Source organism: Brienomyrus brachyistius, unplaced genomic scaffold (assembly GCF_023856365.1).
Source record: "Brienomyrus brachyistius isolate T26 unplaced genomic scaffold, BBRACH_0.4 scaffold79, whole genome shotgun sequence".
Lineage (NCBI taxonomy): Eukaryota > Metazoa > Chordata > Actinopteri > Osteoglossiformes > Mormyridae > Brienomyrus > Brienomyrus brachyistius.
This window is the reverse complement of record NW_026042354.1, coordinates 366,369-386,718: the sequence shown is the minus strand read 5'-3', so window position 1 is coordinate 386,718 and position 20,350 is coordinate 366,369. Positions and strand designations below refer to the sequence as shown.

General features: G+C 46.1%; 2 protein-coding genes across 50 annotated transcripts in view; one reads left to right on the top strand and one right to left on the bottom strand.

Moving 5' to 3' along the window:
- The window catches only part of LOC125726904 (uncharacterized), a 138,921-nt gene extending 119,212 nt beyond the window's left edge, over positions 1–19,709 (bottom strand). For 4 of the 49 annotated variants that reach the window (XM_049003339.1, XM_049003340.1, XM_049003347.1 and 1 more), the window contains exons 1-7: positions 19,372–19,707; positions 17,094–17,315; positions 14,531–14,644; positions 11,893–12,114; positions 9,633–9,854; positions 7,181–7,294; positions 4,704–4,817 (exon numbers count right to left, since the gene is read on the bottom strand). In XM_049003339.1, the coding sequence (XP_048859296.1) occupies positions 4,704–4,817; positions 7,181–7,294; positions 9,633–9,854; positions 11,893–12,114; positions 14,531–14,644; positions 17,094–17,315; positions 19,372–19,658 (1,295 nt within the window). In that variant the 5' untranslated portion in view covers positions 19,659–19,707. Of the gene's footprint in view, positions 1–4,703; positions 4,818–7,180; positions 7,295–9,632; positions 9,855–11,892; positions 12,115–14,530; positions 14,645–17,093; positions 17,316–19,371 lie in introns of all 49 variants that reach the window. The other 45 variants (XM_049003315.1, XM_049003325.1, XM_049003324.1 and 42 more) reach the window with 42 other exon arrangements.
- LOC125726920 (enhancer of filamentation 1-like) lies at positions 3,906–16,821 on the top strand. Its single transcript, XM_049003399.1, has 8 exons — positions 3,906–4,174; positions 6,652–6,732; positions 8,861–8,968; positions 9,131–9,184; positions 11,391–11,444; positions 13,651–13,758; positions 13,894–14,082; positions 16,619–16,821. The coding sequence occupies exons 1-8, from the start codon at positions 4,112–4,114 to the stop codon at positions 16,685–16,687; spliced, it is 726 nt and encodes a 241-aa protein (XP_048859356.1). The 5' UTR covers positions 3,906–4,111; the 3' UTR covers positions 16,688–16,821.
- Positions 19,710–20,350: the final 641 nt, after the last annotated feature.

The window sequence follows — 20,350 nt, the reverse complement described above, 5'->3', positions numbered from 1 at the left end:
TTCTCTGGAACAGGTCTGATGGTGGTGGTCTTGAAGCACTGCGGGATGACAGCTTGCTTCAGGGAGGTGTTGAAGATGTCCACAAGGACATCGGCTAGCCGGTCAGATCAGGCTCTGGGCACATGTCTGGGTACGTTGTCGGGTCCAATAGCTTTCCGTGGGTTGACTCTAGCGAGGGTCGTTCTTACACTGACTGCAGACAGGAACAGCACTCAGTCGTCTGGTGGGAGTGCGGTCTTCCACGCTGGCTTGGTGTTCTGAGCCTCAAATCTGCCGTAGAAGTGGTTGAGTGCATCTGGAAGAGAGGCATCAGTTTCACACACACGTGGCGGGGTCTTGAAGTCAGTGATGGCTTGGATACCCTGCCACATGCGTCGTGCGTCTCTTGAACAGGTGAAGTGTCTGTTGATATTCTTCCTCTATTCCCTTTTTGCCAGCTTCATGCCCCAGTAGAGGTTCATTCTTGCTGTTTTGAGCACCACAGCGTCTTTTACTCTGAATGCAGCATTCCGTGTTTTCAGCAGTTTATGCACTTCTGCTGTAAACCATGGTTTCTGGGTGGTGCGTGTAGTGACAGCTTTGGTAACAGTAACATCTGCAATGCATTTGTCAATGTATCCCATCACTGTCTCTGCATATTCGTTAATGTCTGTGTGCTGGCCGGTGGATCCTGCTTCTCTGAAGATGCTCCAGTCTTACAGGGCCTCAGTCGCTCCCTCCGGCCATGTTCTGACCTTCTTTGTTACAGGTTGTGCGCTTTTCAGCAGTGGGCTGTATGCTGGAGTGAGCATTACTGTAGTGTGGTCTGGACGTCCAAGGTGGGGGCGGGGGGCTGCTCTGTATGCAGCTTCAGTGTTCGTGGAAACCAAGTCCAGTATATTAGCTCCTCTGGTTGGGAACTTAACATGTTGGTGGAGTTTGGGTAAAACCGACTTTAAATTTGCTTCATTAAAGTCCCCGGGGATGATGAGGTGGAGAGATTGCAGGTCGCTGATGGCTTCGTACAGCTCGCGTCGTGCCTCCTTAGCATTAGCATCGGGGGGAGTGTACACCACCACAATAACAATGACGCTGGACTCCCACAGCGAATAATAAGGTCTGCACTTCACTGCCACAGATTCCATCAGCAATGAACAGTGTTTGCTGATCATACCTGTGTTTCCACACCATTCTGTGTTGATGTAAATACATAAGCCGACTCTGTCTGCGTGGATAGCATGTAGAGTTCTGACTCATGCGGCCCCTCCATCCGCTTACTGGGACCGGATGCTAGTAAACGCCATCACAGCCTCGGCCAGAACACTCTGGGTCTCTCTCTGCCGCCATAACACTGTGGGTCACACCCCACTGTCATGGCTCCCCCCAGGTCAGAGTTCTGACTCATGCGGCCTCCTCCGTAAAGTATGGAGCTTGTGCACTCTTGAAGTCATGGCGCGAGCTCCATACTTTACGGAGGCAGAGTGCATGCTAATTATGCAGGGATATGAGGAGTTTAAATCAATGCTGCAAAGAAGGACCAATACCACTGCAGCCAAGAAAAGCAGGCAGGCTTGTTGGCAACGTATTGCCGACCGAGTAAATGCATAAGTACATTTTCATGGTCATAAAACGTGGTCTAAAATATCTCACAAACAAGTATTAGACTATGAAGTGTTGAAGAATTGAAATACTGTTAAATACAGAGCATCACAGATGCGACACAATTATGAAGTAAGCCTATTATTTGCTGTTAAGTGATGTAATGCTCCCTAAAGTTCCATTACTGTGATGTTACTCATAATGTAAACCTAATGTTAACAATAACATAACTGATACGATTTCAATTGCAATAGTAGTGGAAAGCGTACGTGGCAGCAAGTCAAGATGAGATTTATATTTCTACCCATTGCGAAAGATTTGTTGTGTCTAGCCTCCACCTAATAGCATGTTCCTATGTTTTACAGCTAATAAGAAAAAGGTGTCTCTTAATATTACACTGAATGGAAGGTGAGCCATTGTTTAACAAACAAATGATTTACAACAAGACAAAACAGAAGCATATGTGTAGTGAAAAAACGACTAGGAGTCTGTCACCGCGGTTAACATATTCGATATTCAGTTTTCTGGCTTTAATAACATTTAACGGAAGTAATGTGGGGCGTTTTAATTGCAGAATTGTGATGTCCAGTACACAGACAACGATGTACACCAATTATTTTTGCGCTTCAAACCATTTCGTGATTTGTGCAAAATCGTATTTATAGGTAATATAATAGGTCCTGTCAGCTGTAATGACATGGTGGTTTAGCATTTTGGGCTCATGGCGACTGTTACACACCCCTTTGTTTCCCAGATTGCTTTACGTATGAATTTCAATTAATTCGTTTATGTTCGAATGTATCCGTATAATGTGCAATGGAACAATACATGAATGGGTAAATAACTTTGAAACTAGACAAGACAGGCACATTGTGTGCCTGATCATTGGACAAAGTGTGCTGTGATCATTGGACAACAGGGAACAATGCACACCCCTTGGATTTCAGAATAACTTTCTCTCTAACAGTTATTAATTAATACATCATATGTATATTATATGCCACTGCTCAATTTCATACATATTGACAGAGAGAATTCCTCACGATTCGTGCGCTAATGTAGTTGGAGGGGTGGTGCTCATGTAGGGCTGACTTACGCAGAAACATCGACTTAACCAAGAACAAAAACTGCTCGGAGCAGTTTTGAGACTTAGCGTAAATTGGCATAGCAACGTGTCTCTACTAAAACCCACCCACCTTGCGTAGTACGGGTTAATCGTGAAGTTACACCACACTTCATCAACTTACTCGCAAAGTTACCCCGATAAGCCAGTTACCCTGCTTCGTAGTACAGGCCACTTATTTAAACATGCTAGTTATAGCCTCTCATTGTCTGATTAGTCACCTAGTCACCCTACACTAGGGCTTCCAAATTCTGGGTAAAAAATGAGTCGCAATTTATTTCACTCAGAATCAAGATCGTGATTGTGAGGTCTTGTCATGACCCGGCTCGTCGGCTCCTCGTGTGTGCCACGCCCCCTGATTACCCACGTGTGCTTCCCTGATTGTCTCCAGCGTTGTCCGATTTCCATGCTTCGTCTTGTCCTATGTAAGTCCTGGTCTTACCTGTTCCCCTTGTCCGTCATTGTGGATTCTATGTGGTTTGATGTGGTCTCCTGTCTCTTGTTCCCGAAGTCCCTGAATAAACCCGTAGCGTTTCCCCGATTTCCGCCTGCCTGGCTGTTCCTGACCCGCCTACCCGCATGATCGCACTTCTGTCTTGAGTGATCGTGACAGGTCTGATTATTATCATTATTATTATTATTGTTGTTGTTCTTAAAATAACTCACATTTATTATTATGATTATGATTATGAAGACGGAACAAATAATATGTAGAGATGCGCATTATATCGGTTAACATATTGCAATTAACCGATATTGATTAAAAATCACAATATGGGCATCAGCCTGACCTTTCAGTCTTGGCTGTAATTACTGGCCAGTGTTTAGACTTAATGTTCAAAGTTAGTAGCAGCAGATTTAAAGACACAGTGTAACATTATCTGACACGTTAGCTAGATATCATTAATGCCCTGTGTCTAAATGACAGAGAGGTCATTTTATTAAAAATGAATGTCTTTGACACAAACATGGGAAAATAATGGAAGCTTTTGAAGGACCACAGTGTAGCAGGAGCTGTGATATAAGCACAAGGTTCCCCATTATTCTGAATTAACACTCTGGGAAAGTGTTACTGTAACATGCCAGTCAGCGCATGGAAGATGGAGGCCAGTGAGCCTGATGTTAATCTTGCCCCAGTGTCCATGCTGAGGATCCAGGGGGCCTTGAGGCTCAGCTCACAGCTTGATCTCTGAAATGCCCTTGTTTTAAGCTGGCACTGTACACACCAAGGAGCACGGCGTGTACCAAGTGCCCCAGGTGGCCGGCGTGTACCAAGTGCCCCAGGTGGCTGGCGTGTACCAAGTAACCCAGGTGGCCGGCGTGTACCAAGTACCCAAGGTGGCTGGAGTGTACCAAGTGTCCCAGGGGGCCGGCGTGTACCAAGTGCCCCAGGTGGCTGGCGTGTACCAAATGCCCCAGGTGGCTGGCGTGTACCAAATGCCCCAGGTGGCCGGCGTGTACCAAATGCCCCAGGTGGCCGGCGTGTACCAAATGCCCCAGATGGCCGGCGTGTACCAAGTGCCCCAGGTGGCCGGCGTGTACCAAGTGCCCCAGGTGGCCAGCGTGTACCAAGTACCCCAGGTGGCTGGCATATAGCAAGTGCCCCAGGTGACCAGCTTGCACTCTATATGTCGGGGGCCCTGGGAATTAATGCTCGCTGTATGTGGAAAAAGCACCAGGGGCCCAGGTGGTCAGCATGAGCTCTATATGCTGGGGCCCTCAGGCGTAATTTATCCCATTAGCCTGGTCCATAACCCAACCAAGGCTTCAGGCGGCACTATCGTTAGTTTTGTCTGTATTTTATGTAAATAACATCAAATATTGTTTATATAGAATAGACAAAACTTTTGTTTAAATTCTCCAACGCAATGGAATTTGTAAAAGGAAAAAATTGGTGCATTCATTACAAATGTGTTCTTTCCTCACACTTTGTATGTGTTTCTCTGCCATTTGATTGAGAGTATGAGTATTTCAAACAGTGTTTGTTAAAATGCACATTTACCTTTGATCTGTAGGAAAAGGTCCCTCTCTGAAGTTAATTGGAATTCCGATTGACCTGTCACTCTTCAGGGAAACACAGCTGGGCACAGGGGAGTCTGCTCTCTCCATCAGGACACTGTGGGCAGTGAGAGGAAACAAACCCTCATGGTATAAATATAATTCATACAATGGGGACGGCATCACACTGCTGGGCACAGGGGAGTCTGCTCTCTCCATCAGGACACTGTGGGCAGTGAGAGGAAACAAACCCTCATGGTATAAATATAATTCATACAATGGGGACGGCATCACACTGCTGTTTATTCTTCTGCTCTGCCTTCATGCACTTCGATATGCTGTGAAGCTCTTGATGTAAGGCCCATCAACACCTCTTCTTTTTGAGGGCACTGAAGAACCACCTGTCTGCTGACATACTGGGTAACTACTACCGCTGAGCGATAGAGAGCATCCTGACCAACTGTGTTACAGTCCGGTATGGGAATTGCTCTGTTGCTGACTGCAAGGCACTGCAGTGGGTGGTGAAAACCAGCCAATGCATTATTGGGACTCCACTTCCTGCCATTGAGGATGTCCACAAGAAGACATGTCTACAACGGGCACACAGCATTCTTAGGGACTCCTCTCATCCTGCTAACGATCTCTTACAGCTCCTCCCCTCTAGAAGGTGCTACAGGAACCTTCAGACTAAAACCAGCAGCTTTAGGAACAGCTTCTTCCCCACAGCTGTCACCCTACTGAACTCAGTCAGTCCTCCGCTGAACCTTCCCATCCACACTCACAATTAACCCTCTACACTTTGTAGATCTGTTTACTACACATCTGTACATCTGGATTGTAGGATCACACATGCACATATGACAGAGCTTAAATTCCAGGTGGCCTGAGAAAAGGCCTAGCCTGGTACGAGAGGTACTCGCTGGTCTAGGAACAAAAGGGGGATTAGTGTGTCCATAAGGACGTCGGCTAGCTGGTCAGCACTGGCTCTGAGCAGATGTCTGGGTATGTTGTCGGGTCCAGCAGTTTGTCTGATTGGTCACCTAGTCACCCTACACTAGGGCTTCCAAATTCTGGGTAAAAAATTAGTCGCTATTTTTTTCACTCAGAATCAAGATTGTGATTGTGAGGTCTGATTATTATTATTATTGTTGTTAAAATAATAATAATAATAATAATAATAATAATAAATGTGAGTTATGAAGATGGAACAAATAATATGTAGAGATGCGCATTATATCGGTTAACATATTGCAATTAACCGATATTCATTAAAAATCAGGATACTGGCATCAGCCTGACCTTTCAGTCTTGGCTGGAATTACTGGCCAATATTTAGACTTAGTGTTCAAAGTTAGTAGCAGCAGACTTAAAGACACAGTGTAACGTTATCTGACAAGTTAGCTAGCTATCATTAATGCCCTGTGTCTAAATGACAGAGAGGTAATTTTATTAAAAATGAATGTCTGACACAAACATGGGAAAATAATGGCAGCTTTTGAATGACACCAGTGTAGCAGTAGCTGTGCTTTAAGCACAAAGTTCCCCATTATTCTGAATTAACACTCTGGGAAAGTGTTACTGTAACATGCCAGTCAGCGCATGGAAGATGGAGGCCAGTGAGCCTGATGTTAATCTTGCTCCAGTGTCCATGCTGAGGATCCAGGGGGCCTTGAGGCTCAGCTCACAGCTTGATCTCTGAAATGCCCTTGTTTTAAGCTGGCACTGTACACACCAAGGAGCACGGCATGTACCAAGTGCCCCAGGTGGCTGGCGTGTACCAAGTGCCCCAGGTGGCCGGCGTGTACCAAGTGCCCCAGGTGGCTGGAGTGTACCAAGTGTCCCAAGGGGCCGGCATATCCCAAGTGCCCCAGGGGGCCGGCGTGTACCAAGTGCCGCAGCTGACTGGCGTGTACCAAATGCCCCAGGTGGCCGGCGTGTACCAAGTGCACCAGGTGGCCGGCGTGTACCAAGTGCACCAGGTGGCCGGCGTGTACCAAGTGCCCCAGGTGGCCGGCGTGTACCAAGTGCCCCAGGTGGCCAGCGTGTACCAAGTACCCCAGGTGGCTGGCATATAGCAAGTGCCCCAGGTGACCAGCTTGCATTCTATATGTCGGGGGCCCTGGGAATTAATGCTCGCTGTATGTGGAAAAAGCACCAGGGGCCCAGGTGGTCAGCATGAGCTCTATATGCTGGGGCCCTCATGCGTAATTTATCCCATTAGCCTGGTCCATAACCCAACCAAGGCTTCAGGGGGCACTATCGTTAGTTTTGTCTGTATTTTATGTAAATAACATCAAATATTGTTTATATAGAATAGACAAAACTTTTGTTTAAATTCTCCAACGCAATGGAATTTGTAAAAGGAAAAAATTGGTGCATTCATTACAAATGTGTTCTTTCCTCACACTTTGTATGTGTTTCTCTGCCATTTGATTGAGAGTATGAGTATTTTAAACAGTGTTTGTTAAAATGCACATTTACCTTTGATCTGTAGGAAAAGGTCCCTCTATGAAGTTAATTGGAATTCCGATTGACCTGTCACTCTTCAGGGAAACACAGCTGGGCACAGGGGAGTCTGCTCTCTCCATCAGGACACTGTGGGCAGTGAGAGGAAACAAACCCTCATGGTATAAATATAATTCATACAATGGGGACGGCATCACACTGCTGTTTATACTTCTGCTCTGCCTTCATGCACTTTGATATGCTGTGACGTTCTTGATGTAAGGCCCATCAACACCTCTTCTTTTTGAGGGCACTGAAGAACCACCTGTCTGCTGACATACTGGGTAACTACTACCGCTGAGCGATAGAGAGCATCCTGACCAACTGTGTTACAGTCCGGTATGGGAATTGCTCTGTTGCTGACTGCAAGGCACTGCAGTGGGTGGTGAAAACCAGCCAATGCATTATTGGGACTCCACTTCCTGCCATTGAGGATGTCCACAAGAAGACATGTCTACAACGGGCACACAGCATTCTTAGGGACTCCTCTCATCCTGCTAACGATCTCTTACAGCTCCTCCCCTCTAGAAGGTGCTACAGGAACCTTCAGACTAAAACCAGCAGCTTTAGGAACAGCTTCTTCCCCACAGCTGTCACCCTACTGAACTCAGTCAGTCCTCCGCTGAACCTTCCCATCCACACTCACAATTAACCCTCTACACTTTGTAGATCTGTTTACTACACATCTGTACATCTGGATTGTAGGATCACACATGCACATATGACAGAGCTTAAATTCCAGGTGGCCTGAGAAAAGGCCTAGCCTGGTACGAGAGGTACTCGCTGGTCTAGGAACAAAAGGGGGATTAGTGTGTCCATAAGGACGTCGGCTAGCTGATCAGCACTGGCTCTAAGCAGATGTTGTCGGGTCCAGCAGTTTGTCTGATTGGTCACCTAGTCACCCTACACTAGGGCTTCCAAATTCTGGGTAAAAAATTATTCGCTATTTTTTTCACTCAGAATCAAGATTGTGATTGTGAGGTCTGATTATTATTATTATTGTTGTTAAAATAATAATAATAATAATAATAATAATAATAATAATAATAATAAATGTGAGTTATGAAGATGGAACAAATAATATGTAGAGATGCGCATTATATCGGTTAACATATTGCAATTAACCGATATTCATTAAAAATCAGGATACTGGCATCAGCCTGACCTTTCAGTCTTGGCTGGAATTACTGGCCAATATTTAGACTTAGTGTTCAAAGTTAGTAGCAGCAGACTTAAAGACACAGTGTAACGTTATCTGACAAGTTAGCTAGCTATCATTAATGCCCTGTGTCTAAATGACAGAGAGGTAATTTTATTAAAAATGAATGTCTGACACAAACATGGGAAAATAATGGCAGCTTTTGAATGACACCAGTGTAGCAGTAGCTGTGCTTTAAGCACAAAGTTCCCCATTATTCTGAATTAACACTCTGGGAAAGTGTTACTGTAACATGCCAGTCAGCGCATAGAAGATGGAGGCCAGTGAGCCTGATGTTAATCCTGCCCCAGTGTCCATGCTGAGGATCCAGGGGGCCTTGAGGCTCAGCTCACAGCTTGATCTCTGAAATGCCCTTGTTTTAAGCTGGCACTGAACACACCAAGGAGCACGGCATGTACCAAGTGCCCCAGGTGGCTGGAGTGTACCAAGTGCCCCAGGTGGCTGGCGTGTACCAAGTGCCCCAGGTGGCTGGCGTGTACCAAGTGCCCCAGGTGGCCGGCGTGTACCAAGTGCCCCAGGTGGCCGGCGTGTACCAAGTGCCCCAGGTGGCTGGCGTGTACCAAGTAACCCAGGTGGCCAGCGTGTACCAAGTACCCCAGGTGGCTGGCGTGTACCAAGTAACCCAGGAGGCCAGCGTGTACCAAGTACCCCAGGTGGCTGGAGTGTACCAAGTGCCCCAGGGGGGCGGCGTGTACCAAGTGCTCCAGGTGGCTGGCGTGTACCAAATGCCCCAGGTGGCCGGCGTGTACCAAGTGCACCAGGTGGCCGGCGTGTACCAAGTACCCCAGGTGGCTGGCATATAGCAAGTGCCCCAGTTGACCAGCTTGCACTCTATATGTCGGGGGCCCTGGGAATTAATACTCGCTGTATGTGGAAAAAGCACCAGGGGCCCAGGTGGTCAGCATGAGCTCTATATGCTGGGGCCCTCATGCGTAATTTATCCCATTAGCCTGGTCCATAACCCAACCAAGGCTTCAGGGGGCACTATCGTTAGTTTTGTCTGTATTTTATGTAAATAACATCAAATATTGTTTATATAGAATAGACAAAACTTTTGTTTAAATTCTCCAACGCAATGGAATTTGTAAAAGGAAAAAATTGGTGCATTCATTACAAATGTGTTCTTTCCTCACACTTTGTATGTGTTTCTCTGCCATTTGATTGAGAGTATGAGTATTTTAAACAGTGTTTGTTAAAATGCACATTTACCTTTGATCTGTAGGAAAAGGTCCCTCTCTGAAGTTAATTGGAATTCCGATTGACCTGTCACTCTTCAGGGAAACACAGCTGGGCACAGGGGAGTCTGCTCTCTCCATCAGGACACTGTGGGCAGTGAGAGGAAACAAACCCTCATGGTATAAATATAATTCATACAATGGGGACGGCATCACACTGCTGGGTACAGGGGAGTCTGCTCTCTCCATCAGGACACTGTGGGCAGTGAGAGGAAACAAACCCTCATGGTATAAATATAATTCATACAATGGGGACGGCATCACACTGCTGTTTATCCTTCTGCTCTGCCTTCATGCACTTTGATATGCTGTGACGTTCTTGATGTAAGGCCCATCAACACCTCTTCTTTTTGAGGGCACTGAAGAACCACCTGTCTGCTGACATACTGGGCAACTACTACCGCTGAGCGATAGAGAGCATCCTGACCAACTGTGTTACAGTCCGGTATGGGAATTGCTCTGTTGCTGACTGCAAGGCACTGCAGTGGGTGGTGAAAACCAGCCAATGCATTATTGGGACTCCACTTCCTGCCATTGAGGATGTCCACAAGAAGACATGTCTACAACGGGCACACAGCATTCTTAGGGACTCCTCTCATCCTGCTAACGATCTCTTACAGCTCCTCCCCTCTAGAAGGTGCTACAGGAACCTTCAGACTAAAACCAGCAGCTTTAGGAACAGCTTCTTCCCCACAGCTGTCACCCTACTGAACTCAGTCAGTCCTCCGCTGAACCTTCCCATCCACACTCACAATTAACCCTCTACACTTTGTAGATCTGTTTACTACACATCTGTACATCTGGATTGTAGGATCACACATGCACATATGACAGAGCTTAAATTCCAGGTGGCCTGAGACAAGGCCTAGCCTGGTACGAGAGGTACTCGCTGGTCTAGGAACAAAAGGGGGATTAGTGTGTCCATAAGGACGTCGGCTAGCTGGTCAGCACTGGCTCTGAGCAGATGTCTGGGTATGTTGTCGGGTCCAGCAGTTTGTCTGATTGGTCACCTAGTCACCCTACACTAGGGCTTCCAAATTCTGGGTAAAAAATTATTCGCTATTTTTTTCACTCAGAATCAAGATTGTGATTGTGAGGTCTGATTATTATTATTATTGTTGTTAAAATAATAATAATAATAATAATAATAATAAATGTGAGTTATGAAGATGGAACAAATAATATGTAGAGATGCGCATTATATCGGTTAACATATTGCAATTAACCGATATTCATTAAAAATCAGGATACTGGTATCAGCCTGACCTTTCAGTCTTGGCTGGAATTACTGGCCAATATTTAGACTTAGTGTTCAAAGTTAGTAGCAGCAGACTTAAAGACACAGTGTAATGTTATCTGACAAGTTAGCTAGCTATCATTAATGCCCTGTGTCTAAATGACAGAGAGGTAATTTTATTAAAAATGAATGTCTTTGACACAAACATGGGAAAATAATGGCAGCTTTTGAATGACACCAGTGTAGCAGTAGCTGTGATATAAGCACAAAGTTCCCCATTATTCTGAATTAACACTCTGGGAAAGTGTTACTGTAACATGCCAGTCAGCGCATGGAAGATGGAGGCCAGTGAGCCTGATGTTAATCTTGCCCCAGTGTCCATGCTGAGGATCCAGGGGGCCTTGAGGCTCAGCTCACAGCTTGATCTCTGAAATGCCCTTGTTTTAAGCTGGCACTGTACACACCAAGGAGCACGGCGTGTACCAAGTGCCCCAGGTGGCCGGCGTGTACCAAGTGCCCCAGGTGGCCGGCGTGTACCAAGTGCCCCAGGTGGCCAGCGTGTACCAAGTACCCCAGGTGGCTGGCATATAGCAAGTGCCCCAGGTGACCAGCTTGCACTCTATATGTCGGGGGCCCTGGGAATTAATGCTCGCTGTATGTGGAAAAAGCACCAGGGGCCCAGGTGGTCAGCATGAGCTCTATATGCTGGGGCCCTCAGGCGTAATTTATCCCATTAGCCTGGTCCATAACCCAACCAAGGCTTCAGGCGGCACTATCGTTAGTTTTGTCTGTATTTTATGTAAATAACATCAAATATTGTTTATATAGAATAGACAAAACTTTTGTTTAAATTCTCCAACGCAATGGAATTTGTAAAAGGAAAAAATTGGTGCATTCATTACAAATGTGTTCTTTCCTCACACTTTGTATGTGTTTCTCTGCCATTTGATTGAGAGTATGAGTATTTTAAACAGTGTTTGTTAAAATGCACATTTACCTTTGATCTGTAGGAAAAGGTCCCTCTCTGAAGTTAATTGGAATTCCGATTGACCTGTCACTCTTCAGGGAAACACAGCTGGGCACAGGGGAGTCTGCTCTCTCCATCAGGACACTGTGGGCAGTGAGAGGAAACAAACCCTCATGGTATAAATATAATTCATACAATGGGGACGGCATCACACTGCTGGGTACAGGGGAGTCTGCTCTCTCCATCAGGACACTGTGGGCAGTGAGAGGAAACAAACCCTCATGGTATAAATATAATTCATACAATGGGGACGGCATCACACTGCTGTTTATACTTCTGCTCTGCCTTCATGCACTTTGATATGCTGTGACGTTCTTGATGTAAGGCCCATCAACACCTCTTCTTTTTGAGGGCACTGAAGAACCACCTGTCTGCTGACATACTGGGCAACTACTACCGCTGAGCGATAGAGAGCATCCTGACCAACTGTGTTACAGTCCGGTATGGGAATTGCTCTGTTGCTGACTGCAAGGCACTGCAGTGGGTGGTGAAAACCAGCCAATGCATTATTGGGACTCCACTTCCTGCCATTGAGGATGTCCACAAGAAGACATGTCTACAACGGGCACACAGCATTCTTAGGGACTCCTCTCATCCTGCTAACGATCTCTTACAGCTCCTCCCCTCTAGAAGGTGCTACAGGAACCTTCAGACTAAAACCAGCAGCTTTAGGAACAGCTTCTTCCCCACAGCTGTCACCCTACTGAACTCAGTCAGTCCTCTGCTGAACCTTCCCATCCACACTCACAATTAACCCTCTACACTTTGTAGATCTGTTTACTACACATCTGTACATCTGGATTGTAGGATCACACATGCACATATGACAGAGCTTAAATTCCAGGTGGCCTGAGACAAGGCCTAGCCTGGTACGAGAGGTACTCGCTGGTCTAGGAACAAAAGGGGGATTAGTGTGTCCATAAGGACGTCGGCTAGCTGGTCAGGACTGGCTCTGAGCAGATGTCTGGGTATGTTGTCGGGTCCAGCAGTTTGTCTGATTGGTCACCTAGTCACCCTACACTAGGGCTTCCAAATTCTGGGTAAAAAATTATTCGCTATTTTTTTCACTCAGAATCAAGATTGTGATTGTGAGGTCTGATTATTATTATTATTGTTGTTAAAATAATAATAATAATAATAATAATAATAAATGTGAGTTATGAAGATGGAACAAATAATATGTAGAGATGCGCATTATATCGGTTAACATATTGCAATTAACCGATATTCATTAAAAATCAGGATACTGGTATCAGCCTGACCTTTCAGTCTTGGCTGGAATTACTGGCCAATATTTAGACTTAGTGTTCAAAGTTAGTAGCAGCAGACTTAAAGACACAGTGTAATGTTATCTGACAAGTTAGCTAGCTATCGTTAATGCCCTGTGTCTAAATGACAGAGAGGTAATTTTATTAAAAATGAATGTCTTTGACACAAACATGGGAAAATAATGGCAGCTTTTGAATGACACCAGTGTAGCAGTAGCTGTGATATAAGCACAAAGTTCCCCATTATTCTGAATTAACACTCTGGGAAAGTGTTACTGTAACATGCCAGTCAGCGCATGGAAGATGGAGGCCAGTGAGCCTGATGTTAATCTTGCCCCAGTGTCCATGCTGAGGATCCAGGGGGCCTTGAGGCTCAGCTCACAGCTTGATCTCTGAAATGCCCTTGTTTTAAGCTGGCACTGTACACACCAAGGAGCACGGCATGTACCAAGTGCCCCAGGTGGCCGGCGTGTACCAAGTGCCCCAGGTGGCTGGAGTGTACCAAGTGTCCCAGGGGGCCGGCATATCCCAAGTGCCCCAGGGGGCCGGCGTGTACCAAGTGCCCCAGGTGGCCGGTGTCTACCAAATGCCCCAGGTGGCCGGCGTGTACCAAGTGCCCCAGGTGGCTGGAGTGTACCAAGTGTCCCAGGGGGCCGGCATATCCCAAGTACCCCAGGGGGCCGGCGTGTACCAAGTGCCCCAGGTGGCTGGCGTGTACCAAATGCCCCAGGTGGCTGGCGTGTACCAAATGCCCCAGGTGGCCGGCGTGTACCAAATGCCCCAGGTGGCCGGCGTGTACCAAATGCCCCAGGGGGCCGGCGTGTACCAAGTGCCCCAGGTGGCTGGCGTGTACCAAATGCCCCAGGTGGCCGGCGTGTACCAAGTGCACCAGGTGGCCGGCGTGTACCAAGTACCCCAGGTGGCTGGCATATAGCAAGTGCCCCAGTTGACCAGCTTGCACTCTATATGTCGGGGGCCCTGGGAATTAATGCTCGCTGTATGTGGAAAAAGCACCAGGGGCCCAGGTGGTCAGCATGAGCTCTATATGCTGGGGCCCTCATGCGTAATTTATCCCATTAGCCTGGTCCATAACCCAACCAAGGCTTCAGGGGGCACTATCGTTAGTTTTGTCTGTATTTTATGTAAATAACATCAAATATTGTTTATATAGAATAGACAAAACTTTTGTTTAAATTCTCCAACGCAATGGAATTTGTAAAAGGAAAAAATTGGTGCATTCATTACAAATGTGTTCTTTCCTCACACTTTGTATGTGTTTCTCTGCCATTTGATTGAGAGTATGAGTATTTCAAACAGTGTTTGTTAAAATGCACATTTACCTTTGATCTGTAGGAAAAGGTCCCTCTCTGAAGTTAATTGGAATTCCGATTGACCTGTCACTCTTCAGGGAAACACAGCTGGGCACAGGGGAGTCTGCTCTCTCCATCAGGACACTGTGGGCAGTGAGAGGAAACAAACCCTCATGGTATAAATATAATTCATACAATGGGGACGGCATCACACTGCTGGGCACAGGGGAGTCTGCTCTCTCCATCAGGACACTGTGGGCAGTGAGAGGAAACAAACCCTCATGGTATAAATATAATTCATACAATGGGGACGGCATCACACTGCTGTTTATTCTTCTGCTCTGCCTTCATGTACTTTGATATGCTGTGAAGCTCTTGATGTAAGGCCCATCAACACCTCTTCTTTTTGAGGGCACTGAAGAACCACCTGTCTGCTGACATACTGGGTAACTACTACCGCTGAGCGATAGAGAGCATCCTGACCAACTGTGTTACAGTCCGGTATGGGAATTGCTCTGTTGCTGACTGCAAGGCACTGCAGTGGGTGGTGAAAACCAGCCAATGCATTATTGGGACTCCACTTCCTGCCATTGAGGATGTCCACAAGAAGACATGTCTACAACGGGCACACAGCATTCTTAGGGACTCCTCTCATCCTGCTAACGATCTCTTACAGCTCCTCCCCTCTAGAAGGTGCTACAGGAACCTTCAGACTAAAACCAGCAGCTTTAGGAACAGCTTCTTCCCCACAGCTGTCACCCTACTGAACTCAGTCAGTCCTCCGCTGAACCTTCCCATCCACACTCACAATTAACCCTCTACACTTTGTAGATCTGTTTACTACACATCTGTACATCTGGATTGTAGGATCACACATGCACATATGACAGAGCTTAAATTCCAGGTGGCCTGAGAAAAGGCCTAGCCTGGTACGAGAGGTACTCGCTGGTCTAGGAACAAAAGGGGGATTAGTGTGTCCATAAGGACGTCGGCTAGCTGATCAGCACTGGCTCTAAGCAGATGTTGTCGGGTCCAGCAGTTTGTCTGATTGGTCACCTAGTCACCCTACACTAGGGCTTCCAAATTCTGGGTAAAAAATTATTCGCTATTTTTTTCACTCAGAATCAAGATTGTGATTGTGAGGTCTGATTATTATTATTATTGTTGTTAAAATAATAATAATAATAATAATAATAATAATAATAATAATAATAATAAATGTGAGTTATGAAGATGGAACAAATAATATGTAGAGATGCGCATTATATCGGTTAACATATTGCAATTAACCGATATTCATTAAAAATCAGGATACTGGCATCAGCCTGACCTTTCAGTCTTGGCTGGAATTACTGGCCAATATTTAGACTTAGTGTTCAAAGTTAGTAGCAGCAGACTTAAAGACACAGTGTAACGTTATCTGACAAGTTAGCTAGCTATCATTAATGCCCTGTGTCTAAATGACAGAGAGGTAATTTTATTAAAAATGAATGTCTGACACAAACATGGGAAAATAATGGCAGCTTTTGAATGACACCAGTGTAGCAGTAGCTGTGCTTTAAGCACAAAGTTCCCCATTATTCTGAATTAACACTCTGGGAAAGTGTTACTGTAACATGCCAGTCAGCGCATGGAAGATGGAGGCCAGTGAGCCTGATGTTAATCCTGCCCCAGTGTCCATGCTGAGGATCCAGGGGGCCTTGAGGCTCAGCTCACAGCTTGATCTCTGAAATGCCCTTGTTATAAGCTGGCACTGTACACACCAAGGAGCACGGCATGTACCAAGTGCCCCAGGTGGCTGGAGTGTACCAAGTGCCCCAGGTGGCTGGCGTGTACCAAGTGCCCCAGGTGGCTGGCGTGTACCAAGTGCCCCAGGTGGCCGGCGTGTACCAAGTGCCCCAGGTGGCCGGCGTGTACCAAGTGCCCCAGGTGGCTGGCGTGTACCAAGTAACCCAGGTGGCCAGCGTGTACCAAGTACCCCAGGTGGCTGGCGTGTACCAAGTAACCCAGGAGGCCGGCGTGTACCAAGTACCCCAGGTGGCTGGAGTGTACCAAGTGCCCCAGGGGGGCGGCGTGTACCAAGTGCCCCAGGTGGCTGGCGTGTACCAAATGCCCCAGGTGGCCGGCGTGTACCAAGTGCACCAGGTGGCCGGCGTGTACCAAGTACCCCAGGTGGCTGGCATATAGCAAGTGCCCCAGTTGACCAGCTTGCACTCTATATGTCGGGGGCCCTGGGAATTAATACTCGCTGTATGTGGAAAAAGCACCAGGGGCCCAGGTGGTCAGCATGAGCTCTATATGCTGGGGCCCTCATGCGTAATTTATCCCATTAGCCTGGTCCATAACCCAACCAAGGCTTCAGGGGGCACTATCGTTAGTTTTGTCTGTATTTTATGTAAATAACATCAAATATTGTTTATATAGAATAGACAAAACTTTTGTTTAAATTCTCCAACGCAATGGAATTTGTAAAAGGAAAAAATTGGTGCATTCATTACAAATGTGTTCTTTCCTCACACTTTGTATGTGTTTCTCTGCCATTTGATTGAGAGTATGAGTATTTTAAACAGTGTTTGTTAAAATGCACATTTACCTTTGATCTGTAGGAAAAGGTCCCTCTCTGAAGTTAATTGGAATTCCGATTGACCTGTCACTCTTCAGGGAAACACAGCTGGGCACAGGGGAGTCTGCTCTCTCCATCAGGACACTGTGGGCAGTGAGAGGAAACAAACCCTCATGGTATAAATATAATTCATACAATGGGGACGGCATCACACTGCTGGGTACAGGGGAGTCTGCTCTCTCCATCAGGACACTGTGGGCAGTGAGAGGAAACAAACCCTCATGGTATAAATATAATTCATACAATGGGGACGGCATCACACTGCTGTTTATTCTTCTGCTCTGCCTTCATGCACTTTGATATGCTGTGACGTTCTTGATGTAAGGCCCATCAACACCTCTTCTTTTTGAGGGCACTGAAGAACCACCTGTCTGCTGACATACTGGGCAACTACTACCGCTGAGCGATAGAGAGCATCCTGACCAACTGTGTTACAGTCCGGTATGGGAATTGCTCTGTTGCTGACGGCAAGGCACTGCAGTGGGTGGTGAAAACCAGCCAATGCATTATTGGGACTCCACTTCCTGCCATTGAGGATGTCCACAAGAAGACATGTCTACAACGGGCACACAGCATTCTTAGGGACTCCTCTCATCCTGCTAACGATCTCTTACAGCTCCTCCCCTCTAGAAGGTGCTACAGGAACCTTCAGACTAAAACCAGCAGCTTTAGGAACAGCTTCTTCCCCACAGCTGTCACCCTACTGAACTCAGTCAGTCCTCCGCTGAACCTTCCCATCCACACTCACAATTAACCCTCTACACTTTGTAGATCTGTTTACTACACATCTGTACATCTGGATTGTAGGATCACACATGCACATATGACAGAGCTTAAATTCCAGGTGGCCTGAGACAAGGCCTAGCCTGGTACGAGAGGTACTCGCTGGTCTAGGAACAAAAGGGGGATTAGTGTGTCCATAAGGACGTCGGCTAGCTGGTCAGCACTGGCTCTGAGCAGATGTCTGGGTATGTTGTCGGGTCCAGCAGTTTGTCTGATTGGTCACCTAGTCACCCTACACTAGGGCTTCCAAATTCTGGGTAAAAAATTATTCGCTATTTTTTTCACTCAGAATCAAGATTGTGATTGTGAGGTCTGATTATTATTATTATTGTTGTTAAAATAATAATAATAATAATAATAATAATAATAATAATAATAATAATAAATGTGAGTTATGAAGATGGAACAAATAATATGTAGAGATGCGCATTATATCGGTTAACATATTGCAATTAACCGATATTCATTAAAAATCAGGATACTGGTATCAGCCTGACCTTTCAGTCTTGGCTGGAATTACTGGCCAATATTTAGACTTAGTGTTCAAAGTTAGTAGCAGCAGACTTAAAGACACAGTGTAATGTTATCTGACAAGTTAGCTAGCTATCATTAATGCCCTGTGTCTAAATGACAGAGAGGTAATTTTATTAAAAATGAATGTCTTTGACACAAACATGGGAAAATAATGGCAGCTTTTGAATGACACCAGTGTAGCAGTAGCTGTGATATAAGCACAAAGTTCCCCATTATTCTGAATTAACACTCTGGGAAAGTGTTACTGTAACATGCCAGTCAGCGCATGGAAGATGGAGGCCAGTGAGCCTGATGTTAATCTTGCCCCAGTGTCCATGCTGAGGATCCAGGGGGCCTTGAGGCTCAGCTCACAGCTTGATCTCTGAAATGCCCTTGTTTTAAGCTGGCACTGTACACACCAAGGAGCACGGCGTGTACCAAGTGCCCCAGGTGGCCGGCGTGTACCAAGTGCCCCAGGTGGCCGGCGTGTACCAAGTGCCCCAGGTGGCCAGCGTGTACCAAGTACCCCAGGTGGCTGGCATATAGCAAGTGCCCCAGGTGACCAGCTTGCACTCTATATGTCGGGGGCCCTGGGAATTAATGCTCGCTGTATGTGGAAAAAGCACCAGGGCCCCGGGTGGTCAGCATGAGCTCTATATGCTGGGGCCCTCAGGCGTAATTTATCCCATTAGCCTGGTCCATAACCCAACCAAGGCTTCAGGCGGCACTATCGTTAGTTTTGTCTGTATTTTATGTAAATAACATCAAATATTGTTTATATAGAATAGACAAAACTTTTGTTTAAATTCTCCAACGCAATGGAATTTGTAAAAGGAAAAAATTGGTGCATTCATTACAAATGTGTTCTTTCCTCACACTTTGTATGTGTTTCTCTGCCATTTGATTGAGAGTATGAGTATTTTAAACAGTGTTTGTTAAAATGCACATTTACCTTTGATCTGTAGGAAAAGGTCCCTCTCTGAAGTTAATTGGAATTCCGATTGACCTGTCACTCTTCAGGGAAACACAGCTGGGCACAGGGGAGTCTGCTCTCTCCATCAGGACACTGTGGGCAGTGAGAGGAAACAAACCCTCATGGTATAAATATAATTCATACAATGGGGACGGCATCACACTGCTGGGTACAGGGGAGTCTGCTCTCTCCATCAGGACACTGTGGGCAGTGAGAGGAAACAAACCCTCATGGTATAAATATAATTCATACAATGAGGACGGCATCACACTGCTGTTTATCCTTCTGCTCTGCCTTCATGCACTTTGATATGCTGTGAAGCTCTTGATGTAAGGCCCATCAACACCTCTTCTTTTTGAGGGCACTGAATAAATACCTGCTTTGTTCTGTTTTTCTTAAACAACAATAGATAAACCGCGTGGGAAAAATAAGTATTTTAGTGAGTTTGAAGTGGAGGTCATATTAACAGAAATCGAGAAAAGAAAAGTGATATTATTTGGTGGTTTAATTAGTGGCATCAGCACTAAAGTTGACGGAGCGGCAGAACGTGGCGGAGTTAGTTAAAAGTGTTTTCATCAATTCGCACGGTGGCCAAAATTAAAAAGAAATGGTCCGACATTAAAGTCGACGTGACAAAACGAGTGGCCGCTCATCGTAAGAGTCTTAACAGCACAGGCGGAGGGAGCGGAATCCCCGGTCTCTCACTTTATCGGGTGAGGGGGACGCCGATGTCAGCGCGGGTAAGTTTTTCTCGTAGCATACTTGTTTGAATTACTTGCATTTTATGAATAACAAGTAGGGCGCAGACGCGGTGTTACTTTTGTTTATTCTGTTTGTTTATTCTTACAGACAATAGTACAAGAGGTGCCCCCAGTGCCGAGGACGACACAGGCGGCGATGGTGCTGCTGTGCCGAGCACATCTTTGGGCGCTGGCTGCACACATTCCCGTGACTCAGA